This window comes from Procambarus clarkii, chromosome 51, assembly GCF_040958095.1.
Source record: "Procambarus clarkii isolate CNS0578487 chromosome 51, FALCON_Pclarkii_2.0, whole genome shotgun sequence".
NCBI classification, from domain to species: Eukaryota; Metazoa; Arthropoda; class Malacostraca; order Decapoda; family Cambaridae; genus Procambarus; species Procambarus clarkii.
This window is the reverse complement of record NC_091200.1, coordinates 21745341-21763967: the sequence shown is the minus strand read 5'-3', so window position 1 is coordinate 21763967 and position 18627 is coordinate 21745341. Positions and strand designations below refer to the sequence as shown.

Here is an 18627-nt window from a genome sequence, read left to right as displayed (position 1 = left end):
ATATATATATATATATATATATATATATATATATATATATATATATATATATATATATATATATATATATATATATATATATATATATATATATATATATATATATATATATATATATATATATATAAATATATATATATATATATATATATGTCGTACCTAGTAGCCAGAACCAGAACGCACTTCTCAGCCTACTATGCAAGGCCCGATTTGCCTAATAAGCCACGTTTTCATGAATTAATGTGTTTTCGACGACCTAACCTACCTAACCTAACCTAACTTTTTCGGCTACCTAACCTAACCTAACCTATATAGATAGATTAGGTTAGGTTAGGTAGGGTTGGTTAGGTTCGGTCATATATCTACGTTAATTTTAACTCCAAAAAAAAAATTGACCTCATACATAATGAAATGGGTAGCTTTATCATTTCATAAGAAAAAAATTAGAGAAAATACATTAATTCAGGAAAACTTGGCTTATTAGGCAAATCGGGCCTTGCATAGTAGGCTGAGAAGTGCGTTCTGGCTACTAGGTACGACATACATACCTATATTGTAGTATACAAATATACACACATACATACTTTAAACCTCTAAACATTGTCTATATTGCAATGTTACATATTGCTTTAAGACCAAACTTTTGCAATACAATATAATTTTTTTACAACACAAAGAACTATAATTATAAATGAATGCATTACATTAGTATACTGTATTTGCAAAAGGTCGAAATAACAGATTTAAACAACTTAAATTTATATTAAAACTATATAAACAACAGTCATACAATTACAACAATTAACATTTTTACCAAAAACCCTTACAAAAAAAGTCAACAAAACCAAATATTAAGTTTTCTAAAAAAAATTGAAATAATAATCAAAATCCAATTATAAACATTATAAAGTTCCCAGAAAAAATATACTGTACATTCAAACTGACACAACAAATTATTTAATATATTACGAATTTATATTCATAATCATGCTTCTCAATACAGAACATTAGAGGACTGTATATATATATCAACTGAAGTGTACACGAGAACCAGTCATTGATTTTACGGCCAAGTATTTTTTTCACAGGTAACTATTTTGTTTTCAGAACTACTGGACACTATTAATGTAACTTTATAAACCTAACTTAATTAGGTTAAATTTGGTTTAATTTGCCCTAAAAAATAAAAACATAAATTTTTGCATGAAAATACTATAGCACTGCAGCAAACCTTTTAATGGCGATGATCTCATCGACAGGTTAAAGTATAATCAATCTTCATAAATTGCAAACATAATACCAGTAACAAAAGATTTACCTAATCATACTTACATTATTAGGTTGGCTTCTAATGCACACAATAAAAAAGGCCAACTTGCAAACTATTTTGAAATTATATATTTAATTAAACTACAATATTGCATGGAAACTATAATTGCCACATGCGCTCTGTCTAGAAGAGCTAGTGTGGCATATCATAGATAATCACAACTCATATCACATGGTAAACCAAACCCCTGAACACAATACACAGACTGACTTACTGGATAATTAACTTTTACCATGTATCATTAATTCTAACATTAGCTTTATGAACACTTTGTAAATATGACACTTGCTCACTTACCCAAACATGCAAAAATTAACGTCATAAAATTTAACTAATTTTTAATAAAATAGCCCTTTACATTATTGGCGATAAGTACTTTTGCATTTAATAATACATTTTCAGAAGGATGGATTTATAGTTCAGTGGGTGTGGATATATAGGCAAATGAAGCAATTAAATGCCCTTATCTGGTGGGCCCATCATTGGCTACTTGAGCTAAGTTCTTTTCGTGCCATTTCTTAGGAAGATGTCCCAGACCTCTGAGGCCCACCCTTGCTGACTGGGAGCCAGAATCAGAATCTGACTTTTCTCCACAAGGCAAAGGAAACAAGGGACCAAGAGATTAACCCAAAACTGATTATAAACTCACTAGAAAGTATAAGAGCAACACATGCAACTGCTTGAAGAAAATTAGGTACCCAAGGGTAATGAGGCAAATTATTGTTGCTGCAGTATAAACATCCTAACCATTATGCAATTACCCGTCACCAGGTGGTAGCCCACATCACCTGGGGTCTCGGCCAGCCTGCCCCTTAGTTCTCGAGCCACCCAAATCAAATACCTTTATTTTCACAGCAAAAGAACAGAACAGGGTTGTAACACTATATATGCTGAATTGTGTATAGCACATGTCTTTTCAAGTTGTGACTGATATTTTAGGGGAGAAAACTATCACCTATATTTGAAGGTTAGTACTTAAAGTGTTCTGTAAGCAGTTATTGAAGCATGAGGAAAGGGGAAGGGATTTGTTGACCTCAGGTCGTTATCAAGGGTCACCATACAAGATGCATCTCCCCTTTGTTTCCCCTCCTTAAGGAAGGAAAGAGGGCCTTCCCCCTTCTTTCCTTCCTTAAGGAGGAAAAACAAAGGGCAGAGAGTTCTGGAGAGAGGGGCAGAGAGTTTTAGTGATGGGGTGGAGAGTTGAGGAGGAGCAGAAATTTGTGAAGTGGGAGTGGATAGATGAGGAGAGGGGTGGAGAGTTGAAGAGTGGGGGTGGAGACATAAATGGTAGGCAGTCAATATAGTATCACAGACAGTACTGCTTTCCAAAGACTGCCAGGTGGATATGGTGAATCGTGCATAGCACTACTCATACCGGCATTGGGCCTTGCTTACACTAAGAGCAGTTATACTTACCCTACTACGAATTACATAAACACTCCCTTTTCCTACTGCTAGTAACAAGATCACAAGGAATATTTTCTTTAGAATTAGATTTTTTTGTACAATATATGCTTCAACTGGCAACTCAGAGAAGGAGTGTCTGCAGCATGCTGCGGGCTTGTGTAAGGTCAAGTCACCTCCCCAAAGTTTAGGGGTATGAGCTATGAGCAGAGACTAAGCGAACTGAACCTCATGTCACTGGAAGAAAGCAGACTTAGGAGAGACATGATCACCACATACAAGAATCGCAGAGGAATTGACAGAATAGATAATATTCTGTCAATTTATAAGTTTAAGTTTATAAGATAAGTTTATTTAACACAGGTGGTACATGCACAAGGGGACACAGGGAAAACTGAGTACCAAGATAAGCCATAGAGACATTAGAAAGAACTTTTTTTAGTGTCAGTGCAGTTAACAAATGGAATGCACTAGGTAGTGATGTGGTGGAGGCAGACTCCATACAGAGTTTCAAATGTAGATGTGATAAGAGCCCAATAGGTTCGGGAATCTGTACACCAGTTGATTGATGGTCGAGACGTGGGACCAAAGAGCCAAAGCTCAACCCCCACAAGAACAACTAGGTTAGTACAACTAGGTGAGCAATCCTTCCCCCCCCCCCACTTCCTCAATCTGACTTCCCTTACTGAAACATTAGATCGATTTATCTTCTTATGGATATTATACAGTATATATAGCTTGCACAATAATCACCAATACCCGAACCTATTGGGCTCTATCATATCTTTATTTGAAACTCTTTAATTAAAGACTATAGCAAACTCATGTTTGCTATATTAGTACCAAGACCCTTATGCCTTGGAGGGGGTACCACTTTTTTCTTTCAAGATGGCATCTGTTCACTAGAGGTCTGAGCAAGCAGATGTGAGCCCTATGTACCCATGAGGGCTTCAAAACTTACTCTGGACCTAAATACTACCCTGATTGGCATGTGCACTGCCGATCAAACGACCCGGGTACACATGACCACCACAGATCAAACCACTCTGGTTGATATGCACAGTTGAAGAGTTAAGCATGCTCCTAATGCTGTGATCAAGTAAGCGAGCAAAGGGGCAGGCTCGGGACCTCAGGTGACCTGGACTATTACATGGTCAGGTGCATATTAGTCAAGTTGTTCACACCAAAGAAGCAGTCATTTAGTTCATTATTTGTGGGAACCAAATTTTCTTCAAGCTGTTGCTTGTGTGATTGCAGTTATACTGTCCCATTTTTATTTTTGTTCCTAGTTTAAGGTTCATCTCTGATCCTCAAGCTACTCTCACCTCATAAAGAGTAAAGTCAGATTCTGCTCTTGGCTCTCAGTGGGCAGGGGCTGGTTTCAGAAGTCTGGTGCATCATTTTAAGGCTTGGCCAGACCAGTCCTGAACTTGGAGAGCAATTGAGGTGACCCTACCAGATATAAATATTAATATTATATACAGTAATAACAAAATTGTTTCTCCTACCTTGGTGAAGTAGTCATGATTGGGTACTGTCATGGCACTGCTTTATCCACAGTATCAAACTTGTACAACCAGAGTTTGCACACAGGTCTATTATGGAGCAAGAGCAGGTAACAGTTGCTCCCAGTCATCATGCAAACTAGTCTGATACTAATGTAATCTCAAGAAAAACTTTGAATGTAATGTAACACTGTCACATTAAATCAGCTGCTTCCTTTATGAAATAGTAACTATTTCCCATATCAAAGGTGACTTGTTCATGTAAACTGTCCCCATATCAAATGAGGATCATTCATATACTGTAAGTTACTTCCCCTATCAAATGCACTGAGCACACAATCTTCCAAAGCTCATTCAAGTGTTAAAGACTGCAGCAAGACCTCACATGTTTGTTGAAACATTTGTGAGTGCCTTCACATGCCAAGAGTAAGACATACCAAACTATCACACTGAACTTTGTTTTAATAACAAAAGTTTATCAAAAATAAAATAAATTAACAGCTAAATGTCTGAAATTATATTACCAGTAATATGTAATTGGTAGTATTTGAACACTCACTTTACCCTTCTTGATTAATCTCCTACAATACACTAAAAAAGGTTATGCCTTTCTGCAATACAGAAAATAACCTATCCTCCCACAAGCTAATTCTTAGAATGTATAATAAAATTTAATTATTAAAAGGTCTTCATATTTTTCAATTCCTAGTTACTTCTTACTAAATCATTGTTTACAATAGTTTTGAAAGTACACTACTGTATATATAAATCATAAGTACTGTATATTCATGAATGTTTATTTTCATTTTCTGGTATTGTATCTAGAAGGTTGCTCTCTCACTCCTTGCTGGCTAAGCGGACAATGAGATTGGTTCCCCCCATACCCTAGCCATTTAGTTATTCTGTTCCCTTGGATCAGTTATCTAGTGTTTCATCATTTTCATTGTGTGAAATCTCATCCCTATTCAATAGATAAATATGGTAGAGCCAGTAACAAATTTAAATTTCTACAGAGATCAGCTCCACTTCTAGCGCCACACACTATTGTAATCATAATCTATTAGTGTGCTAATTTTTTTTACTGGTGCATAGATCTTAGTACTGGTTACATTATTGAGCGCTCTATTTTCCACCAAATATGATCAGCAATATTTTCTTACATACGGATATATCCCTAATTACTTGTGAGTGCACAGGAGCAAACATTGAAGGAACAGTGCCCAGTCATCCCACCCTGACCAGAATTTGGATCTGGGGCATTTTCGTTTACAAGTCGAGTGGGTGAATGTGTTAACCACTACTATACACCACAGATTATTATCTAATGAAAGTACAGTACCATACTGTATGTGTGTGCAAGTCCACTATGGGCTCACCATAGGCCATGCTACTTGGAACTTTTGTTCCTAGTAGCTGAATTTATAACAACAACAACAACAACAATATACTGTACTATATTCATGGACATGTACTGTGTTACTAAATATTTATGGTATAAATAAAAGTTATTACAAAATGTATAATTTTCATGAGGTATTTGCACTATGCAAAGTTTTGATTTGCATATAATGCCTCAGTAAGCTACTGCCTCACTGCTAGAAATATTTTGTCATGCAATCTTTTCAATATGTGTACTGCAATATGTAAATATGATAGAGGGAAATTTTCCAAGTGCATGGTACAACTGCTGCATGTGTCTCGAATGTGTAGTCACCACTCAATATATATTTAATGCAGAGATGAGAAAATCCCTAGCATATACTGTATATTTAGTCAGCCTTGTGACGGAGTCAGGCTTTGCGGAACAGTGGCTTCATTAGTTTGTGCAACACCTATGTCTACAATTGTCCCTTCCTTTTATGTTCTTTGTACGCACACTCTTCTAAATAAATATCATTATTTTTATTTTTATTAATTATTATTATCAAATAAATTGTGAATTTATATGGGTATCTCAGTAGTAGATTTTAAAGATAAAATATTTAGATAAAATTTTGTACACAAAAGATCACATTAATAGTAATTAGAAACATTTTTCACAACACTTAATGAACTGTAATTAAGTGCGCAGGAATACTGGAAAATATAACAATTGATTATAACAAAAATATTATGCACTCATCAATAATGAGGACTTATTAATGTGATACTCTTATGTACAGCATGTACAGAAATTAACAAAATTAAATTGGTCATAAACATTTTTTCTTTACAGAAATAAACCAGAGTGTGTGTGTGTGTGTGTGTGTTTGTTTGTTTTCCCATATGTGAGTTCGAAAGGCATAAGCTGCCTCGTAACCCTGAATGAACTTGGGGATGACTCTCAAATCCTATGAGCTTTGGCATATTAACATTTGAATTTGTGTATGAGGTTTTCCCCTACATTACTTCCTCTCCAAATGTATTTTACTCTCCCCTTCCACTGAAGACTTTTTTTGCATAACTTTGGACCCTTGACCTCTTCAGTTTTCATGTGTTCCCCATTATCCTGGTCCGACCCCTGTGAACAGTTCATCTTTGTCCACACGTGATTGAACACAAAACCCGAGTCTTTACTAGAATGAGAAATTTAACTCTCTTGCCCAAAGTTCAACACTTATAATTCTTGGACAAAATTTTGCTGTAAAATACTAGGCTTACACCGAAGCTTATGTGATATATTTATGTGAAAAGCTTTGTGGTAAACCCTGAACATTTCCAAGCTTTTGTGATCTAAAAATGTGGCTCCACACTAGCACTGCACTCTAAAGCTGAACTTACATATATGAAGTAAAGTATTCTGAACTATTCCAATAATTAGTCGAGCATCAGGACACAGTAATCGCTGGCTCCTAGAGGTACTGTACTTTTAATGTCTATCTCTAGAGCATCTGATTTTCTCTGAGTGACTTTCAGGTCAACCTTGGCAGGTTCATTTGTGTGTACATATGTATACTTGTGTGTGTGTGTAGATGCACACAAAAAATTAAAGAGTATCCAAAACTGATGTTCCCAAGGCATAATATATTTACATACGTCTTGGGTCATCCATAATTATACCTTCTTGTCACTATCAAGGCCCCATTCATCATACATTTGTACTATTACTTTTAAATTGGTTTCCAATTGTTTAATATAAGCAAGAAGGTCCTTATAGAGTGTTTTCTCTGAGCCAGTTTTCCCAAAGTACATAGATTTAACCAGGTCTGATCTATATGGGACTGATTTTACCACCATCTGCAATAAATATATGTTATCAGTACAAATTTATAAAGAAAGTATTGGGTAAACAATACTTAAAACCATTTTTATTTTCACACTTGTCATTCGGATACTACAGCCATACAGTATTCGGGTGCTACAGCCATTCATTATTCGGGTGCTACAGCCATTCATTATTCGGGTGCTACAGCCATTCATTATTCGGGTGCTACAGCCATTCATTATTCGGGTGCTACAGCCATTCATTATTCGGGTGCTACAGCCATTCATTATTCGGGTGCTACAGCCATTCATTATTCGGGTGCTACAGCCATTCATTATTCGGGTGCTACAGCCATTCATTATTCGGGTGCTACAGCCATTCATTATTCGGGTGCTACAGCCATTCATTATTCGGGTGCTACAGCCATTCATTATTCGGGTGCTACAGCCATTCATTATTCGGGTGCTACAGCCATTCATTATTCGGGTGCTACAGCCATTCATTATTCGGGTGCTACAGCCATTCATTATTCGGGTGCTACAGCCATTCATTATTCGGGTGCTACAGCCATTCATTATTCGGGTGCTACAGCCATTCATTATTCGGGTGCTACAGCCATTCATTATTCAGGTGCTACAGCCATTCATTATTCATATGCTACATTCATTAATCACTTTCTCTTCAATATTTCCTGCATTTTCTAATTTAATATTTGCCAACAATAATTTTGTTGAAATCAAACTGTACACAATTTTATGCTCTGTTTTCTCATTGTCACAATTGTTTTCCTGAATCTTGTCATCTTAAGCTGTCCGCATGCAGTCAACTCTCAGTTTTATGTGAAGATATATTCCATTACATCTCTTACAAAAGTGAACCATATAAAATTGACTTGAATATCTAATAGGAAATTCTAGATATTTCATTGAAGTATATATATATTTTTTATTAATGTACGACTGTAGAGTAAGGTTTTGCAAGTTGTGGACTTTACATAAATACTATGGATTCAAAGATTTGCTGACTCCAAGCCAATTAGCCACAATATGATTATTTTTGAATGCACACAATCTGCTAAAGAGTAATATACTTATAGTATGGCCAAAATCTGAGAACAACATTATACTTAATTTGAAGCAGACTAGAATCATGACTGAAGAAAAATTTCAAATTCTGAACAAGGCTCCCTTAGTTGCTTTCCAAACCAACACCCAAGGTTCACTCAAGATACTGCTATGCATGCCAGCTTCTAGGCTACTTTCAGCCCCAATGTGACAAGGAACTTTGCAAATGATCTTGCCATGTACTTGGGGCAGGGTGACATTGGAGAATGTAATGCAATCAACTAAAGAAGAAAGGCTGGTGGAGGATACTTCTTGTACATATCAACACACATACTATGAATTCAGTGGTACTGGCTTTAAAGATCCAGCTTGTGATGCAGGAGGATGGACCTAAGTGCACACTGATCTGACTTATCTGTGAAAACACTACCACTGTTGTGCTGAAATGAAGTAAACTATAAAGATCTTCTAAAGTCTGGCAATGAAGAGTCACTCTCCAGATGGCACTCTCCCATCTAGAGTGTGTCAGATGGGGGGGTGGCCCATCCCACACCTGAGCTGTGTGCCTCTGTTACTGCAATCTTTTCCTTGTGGATGTTAACAAGGGCAATTTTTCCTATCTGATAATGTTTTGACAAGTTAGTTACAAAGTTATACCAGAAAATGGTATACTGTGCAGTGAAATGTCTCATGAGGTGTCGTGTGTCCAATATGACCATAGTGTCACAAGGTATATTCTTATAAGTTAACATAGACCATTACCTGGTTAGGTGTCAAATGACCTAACCAGGGACTCCAGCTACACCTAGACTCCACTCAAACGTCACTTAAAGACTTGTAATCACTGCACGTACTTATGGCAGTGTATTTGCTGATTTAATGCAGCCTCACAAACTACCCAATGAGATGAAGGGGTTAAAGAGAATGAAGACCCATTTAATATAGATTTTCACATGGGTAAATGAACTTCTGCATCCAGAATACCCAAGGCAAAATTTATGTTCATTGGGGTCCATAAATTGAGCACAACAACCTTGACTGTGGCATCACTACTAACTCTGTATTTGAGAGGCCTAACCCCTAAGGAGCCTCTAACCAAATTAAGATGAGACTGATTATGTCCCTTAACCTATGAAGTGAAGTGAATTGGGAAGACCTGCTAAACTAGGAGTCAAGCAAACCTCACAATAGCACCTCGATGGACAACTAGGGTCAACTGAGCCTAAGTTTCAAATCACTATTTTTTTAATATAAACCAATGGTCAACAGGTGTCTGACCCGCTTGGGAAGACAAAAAACCATATAACAATATAATAAACCATATAAAAATATAATAAAAAATTTAACAAATTTATACTGAATAAAGCAATATGATCTAGAAAAGGGACAAGCATGCAAGTAATGAATAAATATAAATTTTGTACATATTAACACAAGCATGCAAATAACGAATAAAAGTAAATTTTGTACTCATTAACAAGTGCAAATAATAACTATTTACCTTGAACAAATTTTGTACTAGCCACTTGTGGAAATGTTTCAGGGTTTGATTGTATGCCTCAGTGGCCAGGTGATCAAGTTTCTCTGACCGCATGCCCTTGTCTTCCTCCTCACAGATTCCGTTTATGAACAGCACTGTGAATTCCAAGGCTCTGTGGATGAAGACAAAATCTATGATACATTGCAATTTTTATCTATAGTAGATAATTACTAAAGAAATATAGTATCTGCAATTTTTACATAAATATGCAACTATGATGACACTGGTACCACAGATATTCACAAAATTACCAGGCCTATGGATTTGCATGGGCCTACCAAACTCCAGGGCCTGAATCTGGTGTGCACATAGTGGCAAAAAACCAGCGTTGAATGTAATGAAATGTCACAAATCCACAAGGGCCGTGACAAGGATTCGAACCTGTGTCCGGGAGCATCCCAGACACTGCCTTAATCGACTGAGCTACACCTTAATCGACTGAGCTTTGTTCATTTGATGCATCACGTTAGTGTGATCTCTGTGTGTAATGAAATGCCAGTTTCTGGCTGAGCCCCGGAGGCTTCCTGAAGGTATACCACTGATATATGGTCCGTCTAATTACCACAAGCTACACAAGCTCCACAAAGCTTCTTGGCAATGCGTTAGTAATGAATAAATATGATATATTTACTCATTATAATGTTGGTGATGAATGTACAACATGAAAAAACATAATTTTAATCTGAAAAAGTATCTTTTTATAATGAAATTAGACGAAAATAAAGAGCTGGTGACGCCAAATCAAGTCGACAATCCAAGCGTCGGTTAGGTTAAGTTAAGTTAGGTTAGGTTAAGTTAAGTTAGGTTAGGTTAGGTTAGGTTAGGTTAGGTTAGGTTAGGTTAGGTTAGGTTAGGTCAGGTTAGGTCAGCCTAACCTAACATATCATATTTATTCATTACTAACGTATTGCCAGGAAGCTTTGTGAAGCTTGTGTAGCTTGTGGAAGCTTGTGGTAATTAGACGGACCCCTGAAATAGTGCTATCCTACTTGGGCACTCATGAGGGCACTAATGTCTTAAGAAGTATCATCTGTGGTCTGTGTACGGTATATTACATCAGCATTTTGCTTGTTTTCCATGGCATCTAAGGCCATATCATAGTGGTCTAGCAATTGTGAGAGACAGGAGTACCATGTTCTGAAGCCAGGTTGTTCAGGGTTATGTAGAAGCTCTGATTACACGTGTTTTGTGATCTTACTTTTGAGCTGTCTTTCAAAGAACTTTATGGCATGTGATGTTAATGCTATCAGTTTATAATTGTTTGCACCTGCTTTATTGCCTTCTTTTTGGAGTGGCACAAAGTCACTCTGTTTTAAGTATGTCAGGGATAATGCCAGTATGTAGGCTCTGTGATAGTGGCTTTTTGCAATTCTTGATGAATATAGAATTCCAGGAATCTAGTCCTGGTGCAAAGTGCATGGGCATGCTGTCTATGGCTACTTCAAAGTCCAGTAGGGCTAGGACGACATCTGATATATGATTTGATGTTGGTATCACATTCATGAAGAATTTGTTTAGTCTAAAGAATTTCAGTGTGTTCAGTGGTTCACTGAAAACAGAAGCATACTGTATCCTCAGTATTTCAATAATTTTTTTGTTGTCATCAGTGTCAGTTCTATCACCCTTATGCAAGGGGCCCAATGCAAGATATAGTTTTTGACCTAGATTTTGCATTGGAGAAAAAGTGTTTTTGGGTTCCGCTCTATTTCACTGATAGCCTTTTACTCTCCTTGTCCTGGATTTTATATGATTCTTGTAGTTTCAACTTAGATCGTAATAAATCGTTTCTATTTCTCTAAATCATCATAAGGTAGCCTTCCTTGTCATTCTTGGGATAAGGTGAGATGTTTGAGCTGTTCTGCTATATATGTTTTCTTTGGCTACAGAGGGAATGCTGTTCTGACTCCAATTTGCATGTTTTCTCTCTTTTTCTTAATGGTATGTGATTTGAGCATTTTTCTAATGCTCAAGTGTCTATTTCCTCAAGGCACTGATTTAGGATTGTATTATCGAGATGTTCTTCGCAGCTTATTTCTGTGAGGTCTTGGGTTATGAGTTCCCAGTTAATCAGTTTATTATTAAAACTAAATTTGTTGAATCTCCTGCTCTTGGATTTAAGATTGGCCGAACAAGTCTACTGCCCATGTTTGTCTGAATTTCGATTGAGTTGTGATCTGGGTAAGATGTATTTGTAATCATTATATTCCTAACTAGTTATTATTGTAAAAATAAATTCTAAGATGTTTTCTTTTCAAGTTGCTTCTATTATTTGTTGGTACAATATAAGGCAAATCTGTCACACATTTGCAAGACGTCATTTGTGTGACTGTTCATTTAGACTGCTTCCTGGGACACTCTCCGATATAAACTGTATTTGCCACATTCTTCCATTTTAAATGTCATAAATTGAAGTCACCAAGTAGGATGATGTTTAGGGCTGGGTTTGTGAGGGTTTTCCAAGCTATATTCTATTTTCCTTTGTTGGTCTTAAAACTGCTGAGAATTTCTATCTGGGGACCTTCAGCTGGCTCTAAATGCTGTGACCACCATGGGGTATGGTGTGGTAATCCCTATGGGGTCTAGGTGTGGTGAATTCAGCTAATTCGATAGGTACGATGACCTCAGCTGGTTCTAGGGTGCATTGACCTCCACGGGCTCTTATATACAAGAACAATAACCACAGTTAGGATTTCTATTTTGATTATCAGCACTTTCACCATTCCCCCAGGAAAAAGAGATAAGTAATACAATAAAAGAAGACTATAGATATTATACATAATAAAACAATAAAATTATAACTTTCATTCATTACAGTACATCTATATCATTCACAATACAATGGACTGCATCACAGATAAATAAGCACTACTACTCCACAACAGTATCCCACTCCTCCCCAGGACCAGGTGTAAAGTGCTTATCATAAATTGTCATATACATTATACAGTTCAGTATATATATACAGTGGCGCCTCGATTAATGAATTTAATCTGTTCCGGCACCGAGCTCGTCATGTGGAAAACCCGTCTTGCGAAACAGCAATAACACTGTCGTTGGAGGTGTCCGAGAACCAGCAGGAACGCTTGTTAATCGAGCAAAAGCTCATCAGTCAAGACAAATTTTCTGCGAGTGGATTTCTCGTTACTCTAAATGCTTGTAACTGGCGTCGCTCGTCACTCGAGGTTCCACTGTATAGTATATACATTTACTCCCTTATTACACATTGCTTCCACCCAGCCATGTCCATGCTATATCCTAAGTGATGTCCACACTCACTTCATGCTTCCTCACACACATACCATGTCCTTCTTACCATTCTTTCTTGTCTCCTACTATCTTCAAATCCACTTGAATACACTACATTCTTCACCAGTTTTCCATCATCATACACTAAAAATGCTCAAACCATCTCATTATATTTTCCTCATTCATCTATCTCTCCAGCAAATTTCTCTATAACAACCGAACCATAACTCTGTGGCAAAATTTGCTTGACGAATCTCTTGAGCTGTTGCTATGTGTAGTACAGAACTTATTCTACAGAAGTCATTCACAGTACAGAACTGTACAGTACCTTATAATGTAAAGAAGAACAAAATAATGTATTACCTTTTGAGCCAAAGCAGAGCATCTACTGCAAATATGTTAGGGTCATTTCGCTCTTCAAAAATGAGATCATTGAGATACTTATACTTCTCTGGGGCCTTGTTGTATGTCTTATAAAGCTTCTGAAATGTCAATGCATCAAAGAGATTATAAATTTCAGACCTGGAAAACTGAAAACAAATGAACCACATCAAAATTAAATCCCCCAAAATATGTTGCAAAATTATTTTTAATCAGCACTTGAGTAAGAGAATGTAAGCTTAAATACTGCTAAAACTGTGATGAAATTACCATTTGCCAAGCAAAATCTTATACTGTATTGTATAGTAACACTAGCTAAAATCTTCATCTCAATTAATAAAACACTTCATACTCAATTTCCAGTTAAATGAAAGGTGAAATAGGCACACCTATTCCATTTAAAACAAATCTCAAAATAAAAACAACATTAATTATTACTATAATTTGTACTAATAGTATTTGATAGTACTGTATTGGACAATAGTTACAAATTACCTTATATCAAAATACAGTCTAAGAATCTACAATACAAGTTTCACATACAGTACCTCTATGTTGCCTGACATATCCTTTTTCACAATATAAAATGTCGTCCCAAGTAGATCTGCAAAAAAAAAAAAATTCACTATGATAATGTCAGGGTACAGGGGTAAAGTGAGTGGCTGGGCATACCATGATTGCTGGTTTGAGTCACGTCATTGCTCCATTAGATTTTCTCAATAATAATAAAAATAACTAATAATAATAATAATAATAATAATATTATTAATATAATACTGGTAATAATAATAAATAGTAATAATAATCCTTCATAATACTATGCATGCAAAGAACATGACAGATGTGTAAAATAAATTTGTATAATGTACTTTATGAATTCATACAGTGTTCATGAGAACCAACAAAGTTAAAAAATTAAATTTTTGCAGAATTAAAACTTACCTATCTAACATAACGCATCTTAACCTAACTGAGCCTACCATAGCATAACCTAGTCCAGTGTAAAGCAAAAAATATATAGTTTTAATAATTAAAAAATGAACAATGTGTTAAATGCCTGTACATGATTTGGTCATACCCTTCTGCTTAAGAATTTTTGTGCTCTATATAATCTTTCTGCACTACTGCTCACAGGTCGAGTATGGGGGTAGGGGCCTGTGGCTGAATGGACAGCACTTAGGACTCGTAATCCTAGGGTCAGGGTTCAATCTCAGTGCCGGGGGAAACAGAGGGACAGAGTTTCTTTCACCCTGATGCCCCTGTTACCTAGCAGTAAATAGGTATCTGGGAGTTAGACAGCTGTTATGGGCTGCTTCCTGTGTGTGTGTGTGTGTGTGTGTGTGTGTGTGTGTGTGTGTGTGTGTGTGTGTGTGTGTGTGTGTGTGTGTGTGTGTGTGTGTGTGTGTGTGTGTGTGTGTGTAATTACCTAAGTGTAGTTACAGGATAAGAGCTACGCTCGTGGTGTCCTGTCTTCCCAGCACTCTTTGTCATATAACGCTTCGAAACTACTGACGGTCTTGGCCTCCACCACCTTCTCACCTAACTTGTTCCAACCGTCTACCACTCTGTTTGCGAGTGAATTTTCGTGAAATAAAAGTGTGTGTGTGTGTGTGTGTGTGTGTGTGTGTGTGTGTGTGTGTGTGTGTGTGTGTGTGTGTGTGTGAAAAAAATAGTAGTTAATAACAGTTTATTGATTGACAGTTGAGAGGTGGGCCAAAAGAGCAGAGCTCAACCCCCGCAAGCACAACTAGGCGAATACAATATGCTTGCTAGATAGACGCGGGTACGATATAACTTGTTACTTGCCCAAAACGTTGTGCATATTAGTGGCTTTAGGCATAGTATATACTAGCTCAATCTAGAAATGCAACATTCTGCTTGTTATTCAATATGCATGCATGTACTTTTATCTAAATAACAATTCATTTATTTATTTATAACTTCACACAAGACTGAATGGACAGCACTTAGGGCTCGACACTTTGAACCTAAGACGGTTCAAGGATGTATTTTACAACCTAACCCATCCCATGCTAAAGTGTGATGTATAATTATAGTGTGGGGGGTTAAAAAGCGTTTAAAAAACCCAATATAGGTAAATTAATTTATGGACAAAACGCTTTGACTAACCCTTAATCGACAGCTGCACAAATTCTCAAACTAATCTTATAGTTCACTTACACTTCTTTTAAAGTTCACTCACCATACATCTGGATGAAGGATTTCGAGGCCTCGAGAAATTGCACCGTGTCAATTTTGCCATCTTGAGTGACGTTGGGGTATAGAGGAGAGAGCTCGGAGAAAAAATGGGGTAGAGTCGTCTCCTCCGACATGCTCCTCTCCCGTGTTATTGTTTATCTCTGGGTGCCAGCTGGGTGCCCCCTCGCGCTGGTGCCACCTCTTCCACCCCCTCACCACGCGCGCCGGTGCCACGTCTCACCAGCCACGGTGCATTCCTAAGGGGATATTATTTGTTTATATCAACACAAATGCAAAAATTGTATTCATAAATATGTTTAGTATTGTCTGTTTAGTACGTTTATAGTTGGGTTAGTTTATACGAGGTTACAGTGAATTGTTTACCAAGAGAATGTCTTTAAAAAAGAATATAACATGAATGTTTAACAATGAGAGCACATGATATATGTTTATTTTTTCTACTACAGACGTGGCCATTCATTTACTATGCTAACTAACATGTATACATTTTCTTCTGTCATGGACAGGGTTGGAGATTTGTTAAACACGTAGTTCAGTGATTTATTGAACAATCAACCAGAGAAGGTGATTGTAGTGCTTTTAAAATGCTAATATTAATCTAACCTACAAACATAAATACATAGATTTACATCTGTCCTACATAAACAGTGTTCGAGGTATGTTCTGATTTACCTGAGGGTCATTAACCCTAGTAGCCTCGGCGAGGACAGGAAGCCGGCGGCTTGTCGAAAGTCCCCCAATTTGACTTGATCTTTTGTAACTGGAGTCGCTCGTCACTCGAGGTTCCACTGTATAGTATATACATTTGTATATACAATGTATAGCAGAGCTAACAGAGCTCTGTATAGCAGAGCTAACAGAGCTCTGTATAGCAGAGCTAAGTATAGCAGAGCTAAGTATATACAATGCAAGCAGAGCTAACTGCCATTGTTATGGCGTTAAGATTCCTTGAACGAAACGCTAATGGTGCAGTGATCTGCATCGAATCAAAAGCAACACTGCAAAGCCTAAGTAAAAATCGGGCAGAAATCTTGCGATAGTCGCTAAAATTAAGAGAGCTGTAAGGGTTCTAACCAACCAGGGAAGAGTCGTCAAGTTTCTGTGGATCTCCTCCCATATTGGAATATGTGGAAATGAACGAGCAGATGTGCTGGCTGCTGAAGGCGCCGAAGGAGACTATATTGAATACTTCATACCCAAGACTCTTCTACAAATTAGAGGTATTGTCAGGCAACATCACAGCGACAGGGTAACTGAGGAAAGGAGGATAGAAGCTCAAATCAGTGAATCTATACGATGGTACAACATGGTTGCAGCTGGCAATCCCAATCATTATAGACGAAGAGGAGGAGGACGCGGGAGAAAATCAGTAATAGCGAGAATCCGTCTTGGATACAAATATCCATGGAGATTCGGAATGGAAACAACAGTTGATCAGCGAGTTGCAGAATCTGTGATGAGAGTGACGGACACCCCCTTGACCACTATCTACGTGAATGTAAACACCTGAGGGGCCTATGAAATATGTGTAGAATAATAAACCCACATTGTTTGAGTTTGGAAAACACATTTGTCAAATATTGATACTGTTCTTAAAAGATTCCCTCATTTTGCACCCGCAAGATAACGTAATCTTCTTGTTTGAGAAGCTGTTCACTTGAGACAATTAAGCAAGTCCCATCTGTGTCTGGGTACAAGTGACAGAATGAACAACCCAGCGGGTTTTCTTCCTATTGGGGAGTGTTGTACATGCTGTTATGGCGGTATGACCACTCACAGGATGAGTGGCGCTGCCCAATAAACTCGCCCCTTGGGACAAAATTTTATATATATTTTGTTATTTCATACACTCGCCAATATTTGATGATATTCTTGTGCTGTACCCAGAGTTTGGTAGTGCAGACTGGTCTACTAGACTCACATCCCGTGTTTTTATCCTCATTCCATATATGACTGACTAATCATCCTGTGAGATGAGGATATGAGATAAACTCATATCTAGCTCTCCATCTATACTCTGTATTTCCTCGTATAGAATAAGGTACCAGCACAGTGTTGTGTACCCAAATTAATATAAAATGCTGGAAGCCGAGGTCATTGTCCCAAGGAATAAATGCTTGATTACTTATGCATGTTACGTCTGGAAGAGTAATGGGGAGAGTAGCGGTATTGTGATTTATTTACAAAGCAGCAGCCACTGGGGGAGCCACGTGGACTTGTTGTCATTACCAAAGCATGACAATCCAAGCAGCTTTACTGAAGTAAAGAACAATCTTTGTATATATCCATTATCTGTGCTCTACGTGGGAGTTACAGAGAGGCTCGCCCCTGTTGTGGTGGCCCGGTGTTGGGAAGCATTCTTCAGGATCAAGGTGTGTGTGTGTGTGTGTGTGTGTGTGTGTGTGTGTAAGCAGGCGTCACGGGAGGCAGGCAGGGGGTGTGAGGGCTCCTCCTCACACGCACATCCATTACAATTAAGGATCAAAGCAAGATAATGTGTGATTTATGACTTTTGCCTTATCGGAAAACTGATGCCCTTATTTTTGGTGAAGGCGTGGGGGGGGGAGGGGGGGGGGGGGAGTGAACACGTGTGTGTATTCACCTAGTTGTATTCACCTAGATGTGCTTGCGGGGGTTGAGCTATGCTCTGTCGGCCCTCCTCTCAACTGTACTAACTACTAACTATTTTTTCACACACACACACACACACACACACACACACACACACACACACACACACACACACACACACA

The 18627-nt window shown here is 37.5% G+C and overlaps 1 protein-coding gene across 1 annotated transcript in view; it reads right to left on the bottom strand.

Annotated features, from left to right (window-relative positions):
* Window positions 1-6134: 6134 nt before the first annotated feature.
* Window positions 6135-18627, bottom strand: part of LOC123774574 (glycolipid transfer protein) — a 32708-nt gene continuing 20215 nt past the window's right edge. The window contains exons 2-6 of the mRNA XM_045768953.2: window positions 15858-16110; window positions 14203-14258; window positions 13637-13755; window positions 9989-10139; window positions 6135-7455 (exon numbers count right to left, since the gene is read on the bottom strand). Of these exons, the coding sequence (XP_045624909.1) occupies window positions 7273-7455; window positions 9989-10139; window positions 13637-13755; window positions 14203-14258; window positions 15858-15987 (639 nt within the window). The 5' untranslated portion in view covers window positions 15988-16110 and the 3' untranslated portion in view covers window positions 6135-7272. The remainder of the gene's footprint in view (window positions 7456-9988; window positions 10140-13636; window positions 13756-14202; window positions 14259-15857; window positions 16111-18627) is intronic.